The sequence below is a fragment of the Lonchura striata genome, chromosome 2 (assembly GCF_046129695.1).
Source record: "Lonchura striata isolate bLonStr1 chromosome 2, bLonStr1.mat, whole genome shotgun sequence".
Taxonomy (NCBI): domain Eukaryota; kingdom Metazoa; phylum Chordata; class Aves; order Passeriformes; family Estrildidae; genus Lonchura; species Lonchura striata.
The window spans coordinates 70,437,146-70,461,107 of record NC_134604.1 but is presented as its reverse complement, the minus strand read 5'-3'; the positions used below and the strand labels follow the sequence as shown (position 1 = coordinate 70,461,107).

Here is a 23,962-nt window from a genome sequence, read left to right as displayed (position 1 = left end):
TCCACTGCAGCTGGGGAGAACAACCCCAGGCACCAGTATGTGCTGGGGAACACCCAGACCCAGCAAGAAAGGAGTTGTGCAGACAGGGACCTGGGGGTCCTGGTAGACAAGTTAAACATGAGCCAGCAAGGAACCCTTGCCACAAAGAAGGTGACTGGCAACCTGAGTGCAATAGGAAGAGCATGGCCAGCAGGCTTGGGGAGGTGACCCTTCCACTCTACTCAGCACTGTGTCCAGTGTTGAAGTGCTGTGCCCAGTGCTCAGCTCATCAGGAAAAGAGACACAGCCACATTGTTCGGCCTGGGAAAGAGAAAGCTCAGAAGGATCTTAATAAGGAGTACAAATTCCTGAAGCGAGCATGCAAAGACAACAGAGACAGGCTCTTCTCAGTGCTGCCCAGTGACAGGACCAGAGGCAATGGGCACAAAATGAAACATGAGATGTTGCATCTTAACATAAGCAAACATGTTTTACCAGTGAGGATTAGCAAGCAGTGGCACAGGTTATCCTTAGAGGCTACGAAGTCTTGCAACTTGGAGACACTGAAAAGCTGCCTGGACATGATCGTGGACACTGAGCTCTAGGAGACTCTACTTTAGCAGGGGGCTGGAACAGATGACCGCCAGAGAAAATTTCCAACTCCAATTATTTTGTGAAGATGTCATATGGAACCTAGGACTAAGACCACACAGCTGCAGCATGAGATAGATTCCAGCTTTATCAGAGGAAGGCAATGTTTCATACTAATCACAAAGGATTACCACATCCAGCTGAAATACTGGATAAATGTGTTTGTTCGAGGGGTGGAAAAAAACAACCTCTGAAACTAAGTTTCATTTCATTTCAGTAAAATACACAGATATGTACTAGAGGGACAAAGCAATAATATTTCTTCATGGGTAGATCAGCTGGCACTAATATATTGCAGGGAGAAGATTAATGCCTACTTCTCATTCTCAGCACTCCTTTAACATGCACAATGTCCCCATGACCCCACCCCAGGATGAAAAGTATGGGAAGAAGGCTTTCTGATAAATACTTTGTAATATACTGTCACTGTCCAAAATGAGGAGAGGGGGTAAGGTGGTTATAGGAAGTCAGTCTGAAATAGTTTTGTCCTTTGAAAAAAGCATGATACTTATCCAAGCCCCCAGAAAAATAGCAGTACCAGACTATTATACCTCAAGGCAGACTCCCCAGAGGAAATAGCCCTCTACTCTGGCTAATGTTTGAAGATGTCACAATCTTGACATTTTGAGTACAATGAGGTCCTGACTAAACAATCACTTTAATAGAAACTACACAAAGTTAATGTCAATCCCTTCTGGTAGAACATTGCCAGGATCAAATCTCTCCCACATTTAATGAAAGATGTGTGTTAATGTTCTTCTTGCCAATGGAAAATTGAAAAAAGTTTTGAAAAACAGCATTTTTTTATACAGAATGTCAAAATGAAAATGTTTCTACTTCTGATCTCAATTGTCCATTTCTGCCTTGCCTATTACACCAGCATGAAAAAAAAAAAAAAATCAAAGCTGAAGATTTTGAAAAACCCTCAAATACCACTAGTGTTGTATGCCCCAGACTCAATACTTAACTTACTTCTGGACACACCTGGCAGCAATCAGCAGAGATTATTATACTTTGAGTTATCTGGCATCCACTGTTTGCTAGCCAATGTCCTAGGAGTTATGCAAAAAGGGGTTAAAACCCATAATATAGTGCAATTATTACAATCAGATTATAATAACCAAAATACTTCAAAGTGAGTACTGGGTAGTGAAACAAAAAAGCTATTCCTCCAAAAAGTGTGTAATACATCTTCAAAAATCTTTGCCTAAATACCAGTCTATACCGCTAAGCAGGAATCATTCCAGACACCAAAAGACTGATTCAATTCCCAAGTTTTGAATTTGGTCCTACCTCCATACATGAACTTTATCTTCACAAATTAAGTACAACCTAAGTGAAGAAAACCTAACCCCAAACTTGCACTGATTCCAGGAAAACTTTCTCTTTGGGCTTACTTAGGAACAGCAATATGCCAAAACCTCAGATATCTGAAACTGATGTTCTATAACTAAAACCTCAGTTCCTGGAATTATTACTGATAAATGATCTTGCCTTTCAGTGGCAAGAGCAAGCATATGACTGACTATTTTCTGAGCCCCCACCTTCAAGGCTGAATGCTACTCACTGAAAAATAAAAGGTGTAACACTAGGTAACATTAGATGACAATGGGGAAAAGGGAACAAATGGAAAGATTTGAACCTTCCCCAAAAATAAAAATACTCAATGAATAGAACAGGAAATGCTGAAATCTCTACTACATCTCTAAAACTTAAATCTGACATATGGGTGGAGGTAGAAAAGTATTTGGAAGAGTTTACAAAGTAGATGCTCCCTTGTTGAAGATTCTTGGTTGATTTCAGACACTCAAATGGTAGCAGTCATTAGCAACTTCATTGTTTCCAGATGACAAGAAAAAAAGCATCTGTTAGCTAGCAAATGATTACCCAATCTCAGTTACTGACAGCTTCATGATGTTAGTGGGACTACAGGAACACATTTCCCAGGCACAGTATTTTGGCATTCAAATTCATACCAATGTAAAAACATGGTAGCTCAACTTTTGGCAGCAATGGGGACTGTGATTGTGACAGCAAACAAAACTTCTCTTCCCTCAGTCCTTTCAAAGAAAATTCTCATGTTGTTAAAGGGTCTCAGGTTATATCTTCAAAGCACACTCTGACCTGGGCCAAATTTTGTAAAAGACTACATAAAGCTTTAAGATTAAGACTTCTCTCAATACACTCCTTTAGCATTTTAAATTGCGCAGTAACAAAGACAAAACTTGTATGTGTAGGATGCAGAGCCGTTTTGAGGGTTGATCCAAGACTGTAAAATTAATATCTCCTGAAGCTAAAGGGAAAATTCAAAATTCCCCATCTTCTATCCCAGGTGTATGGTGCTTCTTTGATCCCTTTTTTTAAACAAGAAACCAAGTGTATTTGTAAATGCAGACTAAAGCCTCCCAACAAAACCCTATCAAAACCAAGGCATTCCTGCCTTGGCAAGGGGTTGGACTAGATTATCTCCAGAGGTCTCTCTCAACCCTGACAATTTTGTCATTCTGGGATTCCACTGCACATTATTTTTCAATCAACAGAATGAAAGTATAACTTCAGTCAATGAATTAACTGATACTGAGTGATTCTACATAAAAAAGGAGCAGAATTTCCAAAATGATTTAGTTTAGCCTGCCCTTGAAATGCTCACTAGCCAGAACAAGCTATCTTCAAAATCTACATTTTAAAAAATGTTGATGACCCTACTGCACATATAATTATTTTTATTATACTACATGTTAAAGCAATAACCATTCTAAGAATCACTTTATGCACAATTTTCAAGCTTTATCAATTGTGAGCTTGAATAATTGTACAGCTTTGTGCCTTCTATTTAAAACAAATAGTAAAATATTAAAATAAAACTGCAAGAAGCAGCTGCTTCATTATGAGCACACTCTTTGTTAAGTGGCCTCCACATTTATTCAGACAACTTAGGAGTTTATCTCCAACAGGAAGTGTACTCAAATATTTTTGGGAAAAGAAATCAGAAAGGAAATTATGACCCACACTGAACTACAGCAACAGGCACTCTGCTACCAGTAAGGGTTCTGCTAAGGGTTACTGCTACTAGGAAGAAAGGTTAATGTTCTGGAGACAGACAACATTTAGTGACAATAACTAAATGAGAGAGCTGGAAGACAGGTTTTCTTGTATGCTGTAATTTGCAGCCTCAGAAGAGCAGACAGACTCTTCTGCACATGGCAGAGTAAGATCACCAGAAAAACACTGTACTGCTGTCTCCAAAGCTGGCAAACACAGTTACAGCATTTCCTAAGGAAGAAAATGGATTCAGGGCAGCTAAGCAAGCCAGGGCAAGAATCAAACACCCTGTCTGGATACTCTTTTACTTAAAATGTGAGTTCTGGGCCTTAGGATACCCATGTCACGAAAGAAGGGTGGACACAAGTATTATGACACTTTCAAGCTTAATAAGGTACCAGTTAGAGGTAACTAGCACAAGTCTAGAGCTCAGCTATGAGCTCTTGCTTCTTGCTGGAACTTAGGCTTCCCTGACTGGACTGCACGTTGTCTAGTTGAAAACCAAAAGGATGAAGAGCACAGTATTTTCTATGGGAATATGCCTTTGAAAATGCAGGCAAAATAGAAGGATCTCAGATAGTGTTAACTTTGCAGAGAACTATATACTCCAGCCAAAAAGATTTCTTACCATGTGTCATTTCCTCTAGTGCATCCCCGGTTAAAAAAATGCAGGTATGGATTGATTTTTGGTATTTTCAATTTGCACTGCTATAAAAAGGTTTTCCCAACTACCCTTGAACTTGAGCACATAAATTTTTTTAAGCCATTATGTGAAACTTAAAGGATTTGAATGTAATTCTGGAAGAACAGGAAAAGGAAATATCAAAACTGCTATCCATTACAGACATACACACACCCATCAGAAAATACAATGATTAATCTAAAAGAAGACTTCCTGAAATCAAGGATTTTGTATGTGCCTAGATATTAATAATTTCATTTTAAAGGTTGCATTTAGTTTTGATGTAGGAAATATAACATTTATGTAAAAAGAAGTGGACACCAACACACATTCGCCCTGCACAAATCAGTAACAGCATCAACAAATATATACATGAACTCCTCTACGGTGGAAAAGAGTATTTTCTTCTGTGCCAAACTTTCAGTTAAGCTGCTTTGACTTAAGAAAGATAAAAAATCAAGGCTCAAAGAGGTCCCTTTGTTTCTCCTGTAGAATTGCATAACTCTCATGCTTATCTGTCAAAAACTGCAAAAAACTGAGACACAAACTTGAACATAATAGGTATTCTCTGTATTCATTTTGCAGATTCCAGTAACTTAATTCACTCTGAACATCTGATTTCAAATGCCAAAGCATTTATATTTATAACAAAGCCCAGGAAAGAATGAAAATTTTCTCACATACTCTATGTCAGAATGTGAGCTACATAACTTTACAAACAAAAATCTCAGTAGCCTCCTAACAAAAGCAGAAATATCAAAGAAAACTGTAGTTTCTTTAATGTAAATACCTACTTCTTATTAAAGGATAAACTACATTTAAGAAATCCAGGCACTTTACTTTCACAGTTTGCAGCCCAACAGTATTTTTAAGAGAAGCAAAGTAGCCAAGCCAATTAAAAAAAACAATTATAAAAAGAAGTTAACTGACACAATGAGGTTTGGTTATTCTTCAAGAACAGCAGGCTTCAAACAAAAAGACTGTGCTCCTGTGAGAAACAAAGATGTAATATGTGATTATAAATAATTATTTCTAAGCTTGTATGACTTCACTGAGTCTAAATAAAATGCAGACTCTTAAAATCACTTTAATTTAAGCTGTGTCTGTGGAACGAGGCTAAGACTGTTTTGTGCAACATGACTTTCATCTATTCTATTAAGAATGCTTGTTATAAAATTGAACATAAGGGATATTTGAATCAGGATCACTGTTCTTCAGAACACAAGCATTCAGACACTTAACAATTGCAAATTAGCTGCCAGGCAAAAATTCTTATCGGTGGCTATTATATGTAGTCCCTGATATATCCTGACCTCTCTGGGGGTTTTTGTGAGAAAAATTATTATCCTGTTGACATCCACAGAAATACAGACTACAAAGTTAACTATCTCTAATAAAACAGATCCTGTCAAAACTTTCAAAGAAACTTGAAAAGATCTTGTTAGTGAAGATAAAAGTGAGATGAACCCCTCAGGTTAACTTGAAGAGATCAAGACAAGGAAAACCCCTTCCAATTTTCACTACATGCCAGACTACGAAACTTAATTCTTTACCTAAAGGGAGGCTCTGAACCATGATTTATAGAAGACTCTGGATTTCTTAAAAATAATAACAATAATAATAATAACAGAATACCTTTGTACTCTCATCAACCATAAGATAGCACCTGAATTTAACATTCCTTTTTTTCTTTCTGTTAATTGTACTTCCTACAATATCTTGGAGGAGGTCAAGGGGTACTTTAGAATATTGGTATCAACACTGCACACAACTTTTAGATTTGATTTAGTTTTCAAATCAACAACTTCATTGTTCTTCCACAGCATTTTGAATAAAGAAATAATTATTGAAAGTTGAATTCTGCTTTACAGCAATGCTCTTCAATAACTTTCAGGTTTACCTCCAAAAAGCTTAATCCACTAATTTTAGTGACTGGTAAGTTAAAGTGGACTTTCTAGACCTACATTAGTTGATTTAACAGAAGGCACACCTTACCTTTCTTACAAAGTTTGTTACAGAAAGTTGTCCTCCTCTCTGAGCACTTTGGTTGAAAGGCTTCCTAGTTATATTTTGCATTATGTTTCCACTTCAGCTTTCAAATTGAACAGTGTGACAGTTATCTCACATGTTCTGCAAAGGATCTGGGCTATATTTCCATATGGCATTCCCAAGAGAGAATAGTCTTTCATAAAAATAAAAATAATTTTACAAAGAGCAGTCACAAACAAGTTTCTTTTACAAACCTCAACATTAATTGTGGCTTTTAGGAACTTGTGAAACATCCAGTCACATTTTCCTACCTTGGTACCCCTCTGAAAAAAACCCTGAAGCCAGCAAACTATATACAGTCCCAACAAGAAAGGAGTTGATTTATTCCTAATTTCTACAAAATGCCTGCAGCTGTCATGGTGACTTCTCTTTCCTACACATCAGGAAACAAACTTATTTTTGCATTCATCTGCCATCCTCAAGGCTGGTCTTATTTCCTTCTGCAGTCCCAAAGCAAGGGACTAGCACAGAGTCAGTACTCCGCAAGCACATCACAGTTTCAAGTGGAATAAAATCTGGGACATTTTGGCAAAAAACGTAATAGTGAATTATAGCCAGTGAAGTCAACCCAGCCTGACAAGAACCACAGGTTAAGGAAACAGAAGTCAATACCAAGTACACAAAACTCATTGCTGATGGTTCTCAAGAACAATTCTGCACCTTTGTCATAAGTGACTAAGCACACCAAATCCTACCTTCAAGGCAAATGGCTGACCTCAAAAAGTCTATCACAGCATTTTGCTGTGATTTTCTTTTGTGTTTTTTTTCTGTGACCTGGAAGAAGTCAGCAAGACTCCCACATCTTTGCAAGATCAGGGCCTTGAGAATTACAGCTGCACTTACTGAGAATTCATGCAATTTAATTAACACTTGGGTACTTGTCTGCACTAAAATGCAACATTATTATTTTTATAATATACATATTAGACATCTTCTTGTTAGACGCTGAAGCATGTTCTAGCATTCACTGGTTTATTACCCTTACCCTGCCAAAATTCTTGAGGTTCTCTTAATTACTCTATCTTCTTTTAAGACACTACTACCATGAATTTCAGACTTTTGTCTCCTGTTTCTCTTAAAAGTACATTTATACTGACATTTATTTTTCCCTGCCTCTTTAACTATAGCTACAAAAACATCACACTGTCTTAAGTGTAGTTTTAAAGACAGAGAGGCTACTTAACATAGTCTAGGAGAAAAAAAAATAGTAAAATATCCTGTTCCCATCAACGGGAGGCTTACACTTTTGAAGTAGGATCAAGTTTCCAGGGAAAAGACTTGGTGAAAGCTGACAGAAACAAAATTGTTGTGGCTGGGCTTAGAGCAGCCGCAACTCTGTGGCTTGAGTCTGGAGCGCCTCCTGCTGTTCAAGGGCCAGAACAGCAGCAACGGTCGGCAACGCCGTGGAAAGAAGTGACAAAAACCATCCCAATGCGACAGCAAATAACATCAAAATTCTACAGTCCAAACGTATGAGGGCATCCTGCATCCTTCAGAAGTAAACATCTTAAAACTAGTTATTAGAAACCCGGTGAAGGATTTGTTTATTTAATCCTGCTACAGTAAAGACTAATTGTTATTTAGAAGATAAAATACAGAAATACATTTAAAATACACAACATACTGCAAATATAAAATAGGAACACTAAAAATATGTCATGAGTTTAATTTGAGATGTAGCTGGTCAGAATCTGGAGGACTAAAGAAGAATGGCTGAATAGGCCAAACTAAGAACAGTACCCATTTTTCAGCAGACACACCATCCCATCAAATATTTCTTGCACCCCCTAGTGCTGAGTTACTTAATCAAGAACTGAATCTCCATAGTCTCCTTCTTTATACCTACATCTGTAAAGACAGTCTGCATCTTATGTACCTAACAATGTGTTCTTATGCATCCTATGTACCTAGGAAACTATGGCTCTGTACTTCAGCTGAGCCACAGTGACAACAGTAGTCCAAAAGGAATACTTAAAAGCATATATTCCATTTCAACACAAATGTTTTATTAAGCAGAAGAGAAATTCCTAATACAAAAACCCACCACACAAACTACTATTGAGTCCCAAAACATGAGAAATACATAAGCCATGCTCTGTGCACAGAACTACAAATACAACCTTGACATTTTTGTTAAAGACCTAAAGCTAAAAGTAAATTTCTTCCAAAAGAAAGAAACCCTTGGAGAACAAAAAAAATATAAGACTAAACAAAGAACAGGAGAAATGCATTATAGGTGAGTGCATCTTGTTTGAAAACATATTTCGTGATTCCAAGATGAAAAAATGCAAAATAAAATAGAAGTAAAATTAAATTATTCAGCCTATAAATTAAAAAAAAAGAAAATATTAAAAAAAAAAATTCCATCATTTCCCATGGAAAAAACCAACCAAGAAAAATATCACTTTTCCTTAGATGAATAATTTAATACTATGAGAGAATTGGCTCAGTTAGGAAAAGAGTAACAACAAATAGCCAAAAAGCAATAGCCAACAAACTCCAGCCAAGCATGAAGGTTTGTGTGACAGATACAGTTCTCATCTTTCAGTTACAAAAGTGCTGAACTGAACATACCATAGCATGCACAGGGCATTCAAGAAGGGATGTGGTCAAACAAGTAAGTACAAATACAAGAAAAAGGATAGGAGATTCTTACTCGGGTAACAGGGCATTTAGGGTACAAACATGACGAAGTATATTCCCATCCTCTAGCTGCTGTATGAATACTCTGACTCCTGCCGAGTTTCACTCATAGAGCAGTCCCTGTCACTATTCAGAGGAGAAGTAAGTTTTACTTTTCAGAGCTGACTACCCAGTGTCCAGTACCCTGTTAACCACTCACAATATGAGCAGAATAAATGTAAAGCCTTGTTCAGGCAGTTAGATCAAACACTTTTTCCAAAGACAGGCAACTATCCAGAAAACAGGACTGTGAAAGTTCTACACTCTTGTGTTAAAGAAAAGCAGCTCTGTACACAATGGAAAGGAAAATTACTTTTTTCCCCCGTCTTCTATATCTGCCAGAAACAAATAGTCCTACCCAAGCTGGAGGGAGAAAAACATAGGGCCCCAATCCTGGATTGTAATCAGGGAAGCCCTACACAGATTCAGGAAACTCTTCACACTGATCCAACTTCCAGACTTGGTGCCTGAATACAAAAAAAAATAGCAAAGGTACACTGCCAATGTCTAGCTCTGTTTTACCTGCTCTTCCTTCACAAAGACACCATGCAATTTTTAAAGTAACTTAATTGGGTCTCTTACAAAGCCCCCCAGGGAAAGGAAATATTTTTCTTTCTAATACCAAAAAGAGCAGAATAATCTACTTGTGATCATCAGCAACTCAGTCATGAGATGGTTAGCTTCATGAGGAGATCTAAGAAGGACCATAAGACCAGTAAGACTAAGGACATTCCCCATCAGAAGACACTCTTCCAGGAGAAGTAACAAACACAGCACCTTCTACACCTTAATGCTCTAACCCTTATGGCACACACCAATTCTGAAAACAACCAGGCCAGCTGCCCAATCCTTTCATGCCATGTCTATACTACCACAGTTTTCTAACCCAGAGTAAACTACTGTTTTAATCAGATACATCCAGTCTATGTTTGTTTAAAAACCAAAAAAACTGTAAATCTGCAGTGAAGAAGATTTTTTTTTCTAAACCTCCTTGGGAGAACAGCATGTCTTTCAATTATCTTTTCCAACAGAAACCTCAAAGGTCACTGCTGCTGATCTAATAAAGGCAACATGCAGGGCTTACATCTTTCAGAACTGACATCTCATTATGTGCAAAGGCCCTGTGCACTATTTAAGTCTGTGTAAAGAATTTATTTCCCAGTCTTTGCAAGAAAGAATGAATTCTATCCATAAACAGTAAAGATTTACAGAAGAAGTTCCTAGTTCAAGTCTGCAAGAGAGGATGAAGTTGGACATTCACTAAGAAGCACAATGAAGTTAAAATATGAAGTTGTTTAGTGCTCAAAATTTATTTTTAAACATTACTACAGCCCAGCTAAGAACTAAAAACAAAGCAAGAATAAGGATTTTCTATCTGTTCTCAAACTGCTTCATCCTCTTTTATCTTCAAAGAGGACCAATACTTCTCTGCAAAACAACACAGGAGACAAAAACTTGTACAGGCATTCCAGCAGTAACTAAAAAATGTTACAAACAACTCTCCCACCAGATAGTATTTATTTTTTCATAATGAGGTACATCTTCAGAAAAAGAAATTCTGTTTATGTTAAGGACCTTCTTTGTCTTTATTTCAAGGACATACATTTACATTACAATCAGGAACATAAGGAGCTTACCTCTCAGCACGAAGGACTCCACTGTAATAGGGGTGATCCCATGGCATCAGCATCTGAAAGAGAATTCCAGCTTATAAGTACAATAACAGACAACAACTGAACCCTAAGTAAAAGTTTTGTTTCACTTGCATATTTTTGCAGTTTCAGTAAGTCACAGAATTTTGAAAAGTAATGTGAAACAGGGCTCAAACCAAAAATAGCATCATATAACATATGATAACTTTTTAAACTGAAAACTTCTTTAACATTTCTTGAAGATTGGTCTCCTTATTCAACTATGTGATAGGACTTCATACCAGATTTGAAGAAATACACTTGGTTCAAATAAAAAGATAAATCTAGCTGTGTACAGCATTAAGATACAGTCTTAACTGGGCTTAAATCTAACCTAAAGTAAAGCCTTTATTTACCAAATGAGTCAATTAATTCAAAGCAAAGTGATACTCCCTTTCACTGCTTTATGTTTTGGTTATCTCAGTATAACCTCATATAAACCAACAGCTCTCTCATATTCAGTATTTGGTTTTAATACAGCAACTAAGTAGTCAGAGAGCATTTGAGGCCAGAAGAGAGCATGTTTCTAATTCTACTACATTTTGTACACTAAAGTAGAAGTAATTGCAGAACATGATTACCTTATACTATATTTTTTCAAAAGAAACAAAACAGACAATCATATATGGAAATGTAACTTACTGAATTGTGGGGATTGAGCTTCATTTTCATTTTTGTCATCATTTCAAAGTCTTTTTGAGTTCTGAAAGATATTTTTATTATAAAAACATTAATAAAAATATTTTTGAGCAGTGAACAGTACATGATAATATTGTATCCTAATAAAATGTCCATCATCAGAGATTTATAGTACTATATAAAATGACAGGCCCATATACAACAGTAGAAAAACCTTTTCACTCTGCTTCTGACATTCAGGTACTTTCAAATTCAGTCCCTCTTCCTGTGGTTGTACAGCTCAAAAGCATTTTCATTCTTACAATACACCACATTTACACCCAGTGATGAAACTGTTTTGTGCTGTGTGGAGTTCAGGGTGACAAGAAGGACAGATAGATGCAAAATATATGGAGTTATGCATATGGCAAGAAGACCAGGAGAGGTGTTCTACACTTCAACTTGGTTTTCTTGTTTGCTGTTAACTGCACTTCTTGCATTCAGTCCTGGGTGTTCTCTGATCACAAACACAGAATTTATTCTAAGCACACAGCTTTCTCTTTCTCTTAATATTTTGGGGAACTCTTGGTTTTTGTTTCATCAGAGCACATAATAAGCAGCATGACTAACTTATTACTGCACAAGTCCCTCTATTCTTGAAATAAAGAGTATGGTTAAAAAAAAAAAAAAAAAACCTCAGTGAAAAAGACATACCTTTTAGACAACTGCTCAGAAAGCTTCTCCAGAAATTGTCTTACTGTTTCTATAAGGAAGGAAAAAATACTAAAATTATTCTTCCCTAAAGGATGCTAAATTTCCATGAGAATATTCCAAACAAAAATTCCATTAGATTTTTTAACAAACTACCCCATTGATATTATTTCAAGAGCATTTAGTACTCCAATAACTTTGTCATGTGCTGAGATAATGAAACCTTCATAATCTAAGGAGTGAGCATCAATTCTGAACTAAAACACCAGATCCTCCTCAGTGAGTACTGTTATTTACAGTGACCACTGAGTATGGCATACAGTAAAATGCAACTGCAATAAAACCCTTCACTATAAAAAGTACGTGTAAACTGAGCTAAAGAAACCAACAGCCTTTGATCTCATATGTTACACGTTTGACTTCTCAACATGTCCTTCCATACATGCCTTATTACCTGGATTTTTGGCCATTGTTCCCTGAAGAGCCCTGTGGGCAAAGGTGTCATAGCCAACCAACTGTGCCAGGCTGTTTCTGCTCGCAAGCAACTCCTCCAATCGAGCCAGCTGCTGGGAGTTTGAGTGGAGAAAAATCTTGTAAGCTGCTTCTCGCACCTAATACAAGAAAAAAAAAAAGTCACATTGCTACAGAGTAATTTTTAACAGAAACAAGTGATGCAACTGAAGATCTGGCTCAACAGCTGTATTTCACTGATATTGGTGGGAAAACGCCTAAAGCCTTTTAAAAATAGTAATTACAACTGCCTGAGAATTACAGCTCTCTTACCTATTGAAAGTGGAATGAAGAAATGCAATGAGACAACCTAACTGATCAAGACTGCCAAAAAGGGTCCTGTTCTCTACTCCTGTCAACAGTCTCTCATCACCTCCCTCTTTCTGCCAACATCTGTGCTTTTCAGACCACTCTGTGGGCTGTCTTAACTCATTAAAACTTCTGAAAACAAACCCAAGTTGTTCTCTGCATATCAGTTCAGTTTGCTTATAGTAGGATCTGACAAGGAAAAGAGACAGGGTCAGGGAGAAAAAAGAGAGGAAGAGAAAAGCCTTATTTCTTTCATAGTAGAAAACTATTAGTCTGCCCATTTGCCCACAAACTTTCTCCTTTCTCATATTTTTAATAAGTTTGGGTCTCTCCATAGCTCTAAAAGAAAAAACCTACCTGAAGACTCATAAAATTTAATAAAATGTTTCACAAACCAATTACATATAATTTTATTTCTACATATGGAATAAACTCAAGGAATCCATCAACAACTTATGCTTGCCTTCATCTGAACTAAGCTTCTCTATACATAGTGAGGAAAGAACCCTGGAATGTTTTAATATGCTCCTGATCTTGGAATTTTATCTAAAAGTCTAGGAAGCCATTGCCACTTTTCAATGAGTCTAAATTAACTTTAAATTTTTAATTCTAAATTATTTTTTAGAAAAACAACATTAACTATAACTAAAGGGTTCTTTTCAGGATAATTCAGGCTGGATGGGATTTTATGAGGTCTCTAATCCAACCAAAGCAGAGACAGCTAAGAGCTAAGACAAGTCACACAAAGCTTTTTCCAGTCTGGTCCTAAAACTCTGCACACATGGGAGACATTTCCCATCACAACCTGTGCCTTTTGACAATTGTTCTCCTGTCGGGCACCATGCTGAAGAGCATGGCTCTATTTCTCCATGACAGGTACTGGCAGGGTGCTGTCAAGGGCACCCCAAACCACCTCTGCTACGGGTGAACAAGCCCAAATCCCTCTGCTCTTCCTAACAGTGCAAGCACTCCAGTTACTGCCCAGCTTGGTGGCCTCTGTTGAAGAAACTCCTGAAGAGCAGGGCTATAATCTCATCTCTCAGTCTGGATTCTGCCCCTCCTCTTCTTCCAGCCATTCAGGATCTGCAGAGTGATTATTTCATACCTGCTACTATCAAATACCCCACTGATGACATTCTACCAATTTTTTTCCTTGTTAGTGATTACAGCATAATCAAAAACCACACAAATGTGCCTCACTAACCAGTCAAATTACCAATATGCACTTCTGATATAAAGGATGCCAAAGTCAGGGAATACAAACCAGATCATCAGGACAATCAGCATGTAGACCAGCAACTCGTAGGTAATTGCCTTCAGCTGTGAAATTATACCGAATATGCTCTGGCAAAACATGTTTGTCAATCTTGTTGGGAACGTGAGTTCCTATCAGAAATTCGTTACATAAATCCAATATTCTGACATTGAGGTCAACTGCCTTTTTACGCTGTAAGAAAAATAAAAGCACAAAACAATATCTTCAGACAGATTATAAGCAGAACTCAAGGTTTTTGAATCTTAAAGGACTCTTTCAAATATGAAGCAGAAAATACAACACTTAAGATTATACCTACAAAATCAACAGTCATAATGCAGGGCAAGTCAACAAGATCCGATGCTGATAAAGCACTGAAATTTCAAAGAAATGCCCACATTTCTGTAGTATGAAAATGTATAGTGGTGTTCAAGTAGAAATTACATAAGCTTTTTCCAACTTGTAACTGATTGCTATGTAAAACATTGAATAAAAAAAAAGAAGCATCTTTTAGAGAGATACCCTAAAACAGATAGAGAATAAAATTCTCTTTTTTCCTGTTTGTATTGTGCTGTTTCCTGGAAACTGTTAACTATTTAAAGTATTTCAATCCTTCTCTTAGGAGTTTGTGATTTAGAGTTTTATCATCATCGCAGTATTTCATACACTTAATCATGCAAGATGTGCTTCAGTGAACTTGCTCACATTAGTAGAGTATGGTCTCTTATTGTCTCTGGGTCCACAGCTCAAAAGAAAAAAGGCTGAGGGTACAGATAAAACATAACTTTAAAGTCCAAAGAAAGACACAGTATGATCTCTGTCCTCCCATTCTCCCCCTTTCTCCTGAAAATATATATTTGAGTTTTATTTTAAAAAGCAGGAAGTCTTTGTAGCAGAAATAAACTTCAACTTACAACAGGAAGGGTTTCTAAAGTCTTAAATGAGAATTTAAAAGAAACACTGAGCAGCAAGCAAGAAAAGTGGGATAGGCAGGGGAGGAAGAGGAAAATATGCAAAAGTAAGTGACATTGTAACTGAAAGGAGATGAAAAACCATAGAACCAATAGTCAAATCAGACATAAACCCCAGAGCTGAAGTTCCAGGGCTGTTCTTTGGACAAAGTTAATTGTAAAAATATATTCTATAACCGTTTTTTAGGTCACAAAACACCACCAAAACCATGATCTTCAAAAACACTATAGATCAATCTGATAGAAGACCTTTTGCACAGATCTTTTTGGAGGGGATGACTCAGATAAACAAGGAATTAACTTCATACAGTGACATAAACTACGGACAAATCATCCATACCACCAAGTATGGTGTAAGCTGCTAGGTTTGAAAAATCCATCACTAACTACTGCAAAAGTATATAAAAACTCCAAGACAGGCAATCAGACCATGCCCAGATACTCAATTTTGAACAAGATTTACAACTTCTGGTTATGTGAGCACCCCAGGACTGCCTGGACACGCACATGAACCCTTCTAACACACTCCACTTGATTAACATGTCATCAAAGTGCACAGAGTGCCGCTTTTTGCTCTTTGTAAATATGTTGTTCTGATCACTGAGTAGCTATTTTAAATATCTGATGCAGCCACCAAAGAACAAAAATAGGATCCCAGGACTTGCTTATAACTCCTCAGAACAGAAAGGAATTATGAGGTCCAAACTAGGAAGAACAACCAACTATCTAAAAACTACCTTTAGAAGTGATTTTAAATAGACAAAACTAATCACTTCTAAGGCAACAAAATTCCACAGAGGACAAACTGACCCAGAATCACGTGATTTTACATCCCACATGTTTCATTATCTGGTCTTTTGTAGACAGACAAATTTCTGTTCATACATTTTAGCCAGAAATTACCTTTTCTTCATCCAAATGAATGCCACTGATCTCAAAATCAAACATAAAAAGTTCTGCCACTCGCCTAAAAATACAGTAAATCCCTGTTAAAACAGCCTCATTTGATAGTAAGCAGCATTTCTTAACAGATCTTGCCTTTAGTAGCTATTTATGTTCCATGTCTTTCACAGAGATTAACATCACAGTTATATCAATATTTTTATTAGGGACAAAGATTTCCTATGTTTTAGGTCCTTAACAATTTACTCAGTGAGAAACAATTTGTCCTTTGTTCTTAGTTTAGTCATCGGCTTTGAAAATATCGTTCAGAATAATTTCAGTGCCTTAATCTAGATGTTCAAACAATTTGTGCAAATTACCATTTTAATTTCCTTTCACACTTCATTTAATCTATCATCAGAAAAATACCTTTCCAAATCTAACATCCTTGACCATGGTAAAAAGGAAGGAAATAATTTACACATTAAGCTTGTCTAACCATGTCAATGAATAAATAATTCAAAACTGTAACTGCATAAACAGCTAACAGAAACTATTACAGCAATCATAAAGTAAGCTTTCAATAAATATACTGCTAATCTGATTTTGAAAAATATAAATAAACTTCTATAAAGTGAAATCAAGTTATATAGTCTGTTCCTAATTTTATTCCTAAGAACATTGATATATACACCAGAGTACAATATATAATTTTAATCAAAAGAGTATTATTGAAGAAAAATCTTACGTTTTCATTTTTTTGGTGTTTAAATATCTCAGTTATTCAGCATAAATATATATTGTTCTCTATAGTCACATTCTCCAAGATTACACAACTACAAAATTCCTAACTCCTGTGCAGGTAATTTGGTAGTAACTAATAAATTACTAATGGAGATGGGGTTTGTTTTCCAAAAGTTACATTTATTTATTTAAGAAAACACAAAATATAAGTACATTAAGGAACAATATAAACCATCTAAAAATATAAGTCTACAAGATCCTATTTATAATCTATAAAGATCTATAAGCATTAATAAGTACCTGGTTTCTGGATCTAAGGAACTCATTACAGTTTCATCAGCTAGCAGACGTCTCAGACTCTGGCACAGTTCAACATCTGTATTTAATCTGAAAAGACACAGGGTAAAAGAATCATGCATCAACAACAGACTAATATTTCAGTTTCTTGGTATTACTCATTCAAAGGCAGTATTTAGTGAAAACAGCAGTAAAAGTCAAAGTCTGTATTTTCAAAGTGCTTTCTGGTTCACAATCACAGCTGAAATGTAGAAAATTTCTATACAGAGCATGTGTAGACAAACCAGCATGGAAACAAGTCTTGTGCATGTGACAGAAAAATACTTTTGGACAGTATTTTGTGGCAATATGAGCAAATCTAACACTGACTGCTTATTTTTTTATGAACAAAGATAATCATGGTGAGAACATAGAGGTGGGAGAACAGTTTTCTAATCTTTACTTTGAAAGGACTCCATTAAAGGAAAACCTGTGCTCAAGATTGCCATCAGATAAATGTGCTGCTGACTGCCACTGGGCTAGACTAAGAGCTTATCATCCCCAGAACATTTCCACACACCAAGCACTGTCCCCACACAGACAACACTGTGTCCATCGGATCTGCTGGCATGTTATCCTGCACTCCCAGGTGAGATATGGTGGACAAGGAAACACATGCACACAACAGTTTATGAGCCTCTCAAGATAATATATGAGCAATTTCCTCTTTCTACTAATTTTATACCTGAAGTGGTATTCAGATATTAAAGTCATATTGTTATATATGGTATGCTTAATCAAAGTCCTGAGAAATCCACTTTCAAGCATTTTGTACATAAACTTAACAATCACTAGAGAATTGTCACAAGTCCTAGAAAAATGTCACTTGAGCCTTTGATGGGTTTCAGTGACATGGGAGTCATAAACTGCAACTAAAACAGAAAAAACTTTCATGAGATACCGTAACAACACTAAACCCTTAAATATCTGTAACAGAAGACTGACACTTTGTTCCCATGCATGAATATTTTTTGTTGATTGCTGTTTTCATAGATGATCATACAGTAATTTTTAAAACTGCATATGGAAACAGAAAAAAAAGAAGAGAAAAAAAGAAAACATACTTCTCTACCATAGTACCAATGTTCCTGCAAGCTTCTTCAGCAGCCTCTCTGAATGCAAAGTCAGGATGGGCAACTTTTACAAAATCAGCCTGATACAGTGGAAGAAGAAAATAGTGAGGCAAAAAGACAAATAAAAAACCTCTCAGCTTATAAATAAATTGCATTCAAGCAGTTCCATTTATATTAACATTTATTTCTAAAGTTCTAAGCAATCATTTTGTAGCATTTGCCTTTTTTTTGATCTAAAATATAAAGCTGACTGTAAAACTTTGCTGACAATTATTAAACCGCACAGTGCCTTGTGTCCTTCCAAAAAAAGTTATTAATTCACATCCTTCTTAAAACGTTTTAAGCAGTGTGTATCTTAGAGGCCTTATAAATACAGACCTACTCCAACATATTTGAATGTTATTAAAAAAGATTTTTAAAACTAAATTTTATAGTTAAGAAGAAAGCATATTTCCTAATAGGAAGAAACACTGATTTTTTTGTAAATCTCCAAATCCTTCAGGGGGTTCATAAGGCTAGAAGTATGCTAGAAGGGGCTGGGGAGCCAGGGGCTTCCACAACTGCCAACATGAATTCAGGGTGGTTTTAGCATTGAAATTATAAGACTTAAAATATCGGGAGTTTATATAATTCTAGGACTATATTGAAGATATTAAGCATGATTTTTGAGGAAGTACATGCAACAAGCAGACAGTATAAAATATTATTGCATTTCCATTGAAAAGGCAACCTTAGAAATGTTACACACTTAAAATTTTTACTTCTTAGAATTCCTTTTTAAAATCCTGTATAATACTGACAGAAAAGGTGCTGAATGACAGATATCAAAAATTCTTAACAACAGATAACAATCACCAAATAACTTCCAGACAGTTCTGCAAGCTGTGCATCTATGAACATAAAAAACCTGAATATAGTACAAAGGAGATAATTTTAGCTCAGCAAACTTATACAAAACTATGGTCATTGAATTCTGACATTAATGTTTACTTAGATATTGATTGATTAAGCAGAATTAGGCATAGTCTATACAAAACATAAGAACTAATGACACATCTTTTAAGTACTTTCAGAATGAAAACGTGCACAAAAGATGTCTTAAATCTACAAAAGAATAAGAAACAAGATTGGAGAATTGAAAACACACTGAGACATTCAAATGTGAAAATCTATGTGGCCTCAAAAAACTAAGAACTGATTTCAGTATGAAGGTTGGTTCTGCTTCCTCCAACCAAAGAATGATGCTTTGATAAAAGATATACTTTGGGCAAACTTCCAGAGAGCAATATGAAATGCTCTAACAAACTTAAAGTTTAGTGATGCAGAATATCAGACCAAGTATCTAAATCTGTGGACGACAAAAACTACAATCTAAAAAATTGCTGCCTTTTTCTTGTGTTAATAAAAAAGTGATAATGCTGCCCTTACTCTGGAAGTTCTTTATGGACCTTCACCTATAAATGATCATAACTCAAAACATGTGCATTGCCACACCAACTTTAACTCTGAAATCAAAACCCTCTTTTCCACAATATAAGTGATGCTGGAGAGCTTATGTATTAATATTGCAGCAGAAGCACCAGTATGATTTCACTGTTGTTTTTCTTCTTGTGGCTTCTACACTATTTTTGTATCTGTCTTAAAAATAACAGGACAGTTGACAGGATTTGTACTTTGCTATCATTTGGTAAAAGCCTTTGTAATTCACTGTCAATTAATTTTATTTTCTGTCTTAACACAAAACTTCATGGGCCTGATCTATTTCTACACTGCTATTACTGCACTGTAGAAAATCATAAAATGGAACATAGTGTAAGCTCACACAGTTTAAAAGCATTTATGCAAAAATAAAAAGAAATAACATACCAAGTCTGCTACTCTGCACAGGCTATCTGAAAGCTGATCAAAGATCATTACTGTCTCAGGCCCAGGTGGTGTTGAACATGCCTTCTGGACAAGCTGTTCTGATTCTTGCAATGCTTTGTCCTGTGCTTCTTGAAATCCTTCTGGACAGCTCAGTTCTGGAACACCAAACAGACCCTGCAGTGCAAAACACAGTGAAAACACATCACTATAGCCCTCCTTGATTTCTGCACCTTTGGTTCAAGACTGAATTATCACTACAGAATTTTACCAAAATGACCCCAGCTAGTACACTGCAGCACTTCACTGGACAGCAGCACCAGGTATCAAGAGATTGCAGGCAACAGGACAGTTGTTTCACGCTTACTAAATGAGCCACCAATACTGGAAGCAGACCTCAAAGGAATAATCAACAATAACTGAAAATGCTTGTGGAGTCCTGAAGTTCCTATGAAGCCTGGCCCTGTCCCACAGGACAAGGTAAACACACTTATTTGTGCCGGGTAAATGCAGATGGCACTTATGTTCTGCATCTGTGGAAGAGACAGAGAGGTTCTACCACTGATGAAACAAAATCACTAATGCTAGCAGATAGAGAAGTTCCACAGTACAGACCTACAACAGAAAAATTATTTCAAAGAATCACAAAATCCCCTGAATTGGAAGTGATGCCTAAAGATTTTTGGGTTTTATTTATTCCTCATGTATTTGTAGCTTTATAGACTGTTAATACATAGTTAAAACTTCTAGTACTTTCCCAGCTCTCTTTCTCACAGTTGACAAACTCCTACTGATGCATTCTTGAAATTCTGTTTAGTCTTGCCTGCTAGTTTAGCAAGGACACTTTATTTTGCACCATGTATCATAAACATAAAAAAATGCAGTTAGAAGATCAGGGGAGCTCAGGGGGGAGCTCCAAAGGGGCTAAACCCAGAGGGGAGATTATCTAAACCAGATGCTCTTCTAATTGGACAATATTTGATAGATATACTAACCAACTAACCTTATAAAAATGTAGAACTACAGTATCACGTGTACATATCACCAATTGTGCAACATGAAGGCTTTCAATTAAAGATTTGCTTTTATATTATCATATTAACACTGTTTGGAAAAACTTTGTGTTTTATTCCACATGAAGAAAGGACCCATAAGGATCACCGAATTCCAATTCCTGGCCCTGCACAGCACCCTCCCCAAGTCACACTGTGTGTCTGACAGCACTCTCCAAACTCTTCTTGAGCTCTGTCAGGCTGGTGCTGTGACCACTTCCCTGGGGAGCCTGCTCCAATGCCCAACCACCCCCTGCGTGAAAAACCTTATCCTAGTAATTCCTTAATTTCATTTACGTTAAAAGCAAAATCTCTTCAAGCACTACACTCCCTTTGCAACTGCCCAACTACAACGTGAGCATCTCCTCACTCCCTGACTACAGCATCAAACAGTGAAAGGTATGTGATTTCACACAAAATCTATCCCTTCCAAATTCAACCTCAGTACCTAAAAACCACAATCTGCATTTTCAAATCTGCAGTCCAGTCATTTTATAATCCACTTCCTGCAAACTCTTTGTATTACTGCAGTCAGCTGCAGGTTTGCAGCTTGCTAGTATTTATTCAAATAAAAAACTACAAATTGACAGCTCATCTGTCCAAGTTTATATTCTGAAGCAAAAGCTACCCTTCAAGTACACATTGGGAACATTTTGGTTTGCTTTGTCCTATTTTCTGTCACTGTCACTAAAACCAACTTCGTTTTCGGCAACAAAAGAAAACCTTTCTTCACACTTCCCATGTTTCAATTTATTATTTGGGAAGAGGAACAGGACTGAAGTGAACACTGAAAAAGGTACTTTTATATTTTTACACATGTGCATACAAATATAAATATACTTGTATCACAGCACTCTTGAATAATGTTTGCTGTGTAAAATGCTCGAGACTGCCCTTTCACTCAGATCCTCAGCCAGACGATGCAGTGTCCCGCAATATCCCTGGGAGCTCCAGGTCTTTCTGCTGTCCTACATCATCACCCATCCTCCCAAGCAAGCTCTTCCTGCACATGTAGTGCTCTGTGGCCAGGATGTATTTCTTCTTAGAGATAAATTAGCTGCAGAACTCCTCTTACATATGATATCAGGTTTAGCATAAAAAAATTAAAAATCACCAAAAAATGAAGCCTGGTGTAGTTCTCTCTGTTCTTTAATGTCATTGGCTGCATGGCTGAAACATTTCTGTCTTCACGTGGTCTCAGCATTTACATCCTACCTGGCACAGCCTCTTTGTGAGCCTGAAATACGCACCTCTATTCCAAAAGAAGAGTGGGCCAAGTGAATGACCTGGAACACATTCCCTAGACCAGTCAAATGGACAATATTTCCTGAAGCGAGGATTATTTTCTGAAGCAAAACTCACACCAGTGTACTCGCACAGGCATGAGAACCTGAAGAAAGGTTTCCCAAACAAGTGCCAAGATTATAAACGGAGATCTGTCCTCTCTAAAACCCGAAATTCAACAGCTCAGCCAGGCTGGGCACCATGGCAGGAATAGCTGAGTCAGCAGACAAACACCTGGATTTTACAGCTGCACCTATTCTGTATGCACTGTGCTACCTTACCCTCTCCGGGAGCCTGCTGATTCCCTGGACACACATCAACGAACATCCCTGACTCATCCTAAAAATACACGCGTCAGAAAACCCAACAGTGATCAGATCAGCAAAGAAATCCTCTTTTCGCCACAGGTAAGACAACCAAGTACACCGCCCAGGCAGGCGGATGTGAGCAGCGCGGCTGCTGCGGAAGCACCGCGGGAGGCAGCGGCACGGCAGCGGCACGGCAGCGGCACCGGCGCGGCAGCGGCACGGCAGGGGCACGGCAGCGGCGCGGCAGCGGCGCGGCAGCGGCACGGCAGCGGCACGGCAGCGGCAGCGGCACGGCAGCGGCACGGCAGCGGCACCGGCACGGCACCGGCACGGCAGCGGCACGGCAGCGGCACGGCAGCGGCACGGCCGGGGAGCGCTGAGGCTGCCAGGGGAGGGGGAATGCAGGGGCAACCCCACTTCAGGGACCTATGGGCACCACTGAGGCTCAAAGCGTTCCCACGCACTGTCAAACGCTTCTGTGTCCGAAAGCCACAATGTTTGGGTTTGCTAGAACCAGTATAAACACTTATTTAAAAAAAAAAAAAATACACACAAGAGAAAAACTGCCCCCAAAAAACTCCCTTACAACAGTTCAGACAAGCAGAACAAAGCACGACGCTGGCGGCGACCAGGGCTCCTGCCGCAGCAGGCCCGGCCTCCCGTCCCCGCTCACCGTGTCCCTGCCCGCCGCACCGCCGCGCAGCGGCTGCTGCTGCCGCTGCCTCGCATCGAACGCGGAGCCCACGGGGCACCAGCTGGTGCTGACGGCCCGGCCGCCCTGCCCCGCCGCCCGGCCCCGCAGCGCCCGGCCCAGCGCCGCGGGCAGCGCCCGCCGGCAGCCGCCCAGCATGGCGGAGCGCAGCGCGGCCCGCGGAGCGAGCCCCGCTCGGCCGCGACCTCCGCGCGTCCGCGCCGAGGGGAGGAGCGGCGGCAGCAGGCGGGGCGAGGCGGGGCGAGGCGGAGCTCCGGGCTCCGGCTGCCCCTCAGCCTGCCGGCGCCTCTGCCCCGGGCTCTCGGCGCTCCCCGGTCTGCCCCGCTTCCCGGCTCACCAGCGCCTGACTCCCCGCACCGGGGCTCTGCCGGCTGGTACCTGTCCTACACGTTCTCCAGTTAAACTCAAGGCCCTTTTAAAATGGTTTTTCGGTCTAGGTGTTTCTGTAATACGAACTTGCGGCGTGTGGCTTATGGGAAGAAACTTCGTCTTGCTGAAAAAGTCACAGAGCCCTTTCCTCCACCTGAGTGCCCTTGTATCCCCCTCGCTGTCATTTGA

The 23,962-nt window shown here is 38.4% G+C and overlaps 1 protein-coding gene across 1 annotated transcript in view; it reads right to left on the bottom strand.

The window, feature by feature from the left end:
- MIPEP (mitochondrial intermediate peptidase) overlaps nt 1–23,542 on the bottom strand; it is a 65,050-nt gene extending 41,508 nt beyond the window's left edge. The window contains exons 1-10 of the mRNA XM_021530635.3: nt 23,366–23,542; nt 20,052–20,225; nt 18,177–18,265; nt 17,077–17,163; nt 16,054–16,117; nt 14,189–14,371; nt 12,560–12,716; nt 12,109–12,157; nt 11,419–11,479; nt 10,723–10,775 (exon numbers count right to left, since the gene is read on the bottom strand). Of these exons, the coding sequence (XP_021386310.2) occupies nt 10,723–10,775; nt 11,419–11,479; nt 12,109–12,157; nt 12,560–12,716; nt 14,189–14,371; nt 16,054–16,117; nt 17,077–17,163; nt 18,177–18,265; nt 20,052–20,225; nt 23,366–23,542 (1,094 nt within the window). The remainder of the gene's footprint in view (nt 1–10,722; nt 10,776–11,418; nt 11,480–12,108; nt 12,158–12,559; nt 12,717–14,188; nt 14,372–16,053; nt 16,118–17,076; nt 17,164–18,176; nt 18,266–20,051; nt 20,226–23,365) is intronic.
- Nucleotides 23,543–23,962: the final 420 nt, after the last annotated feature.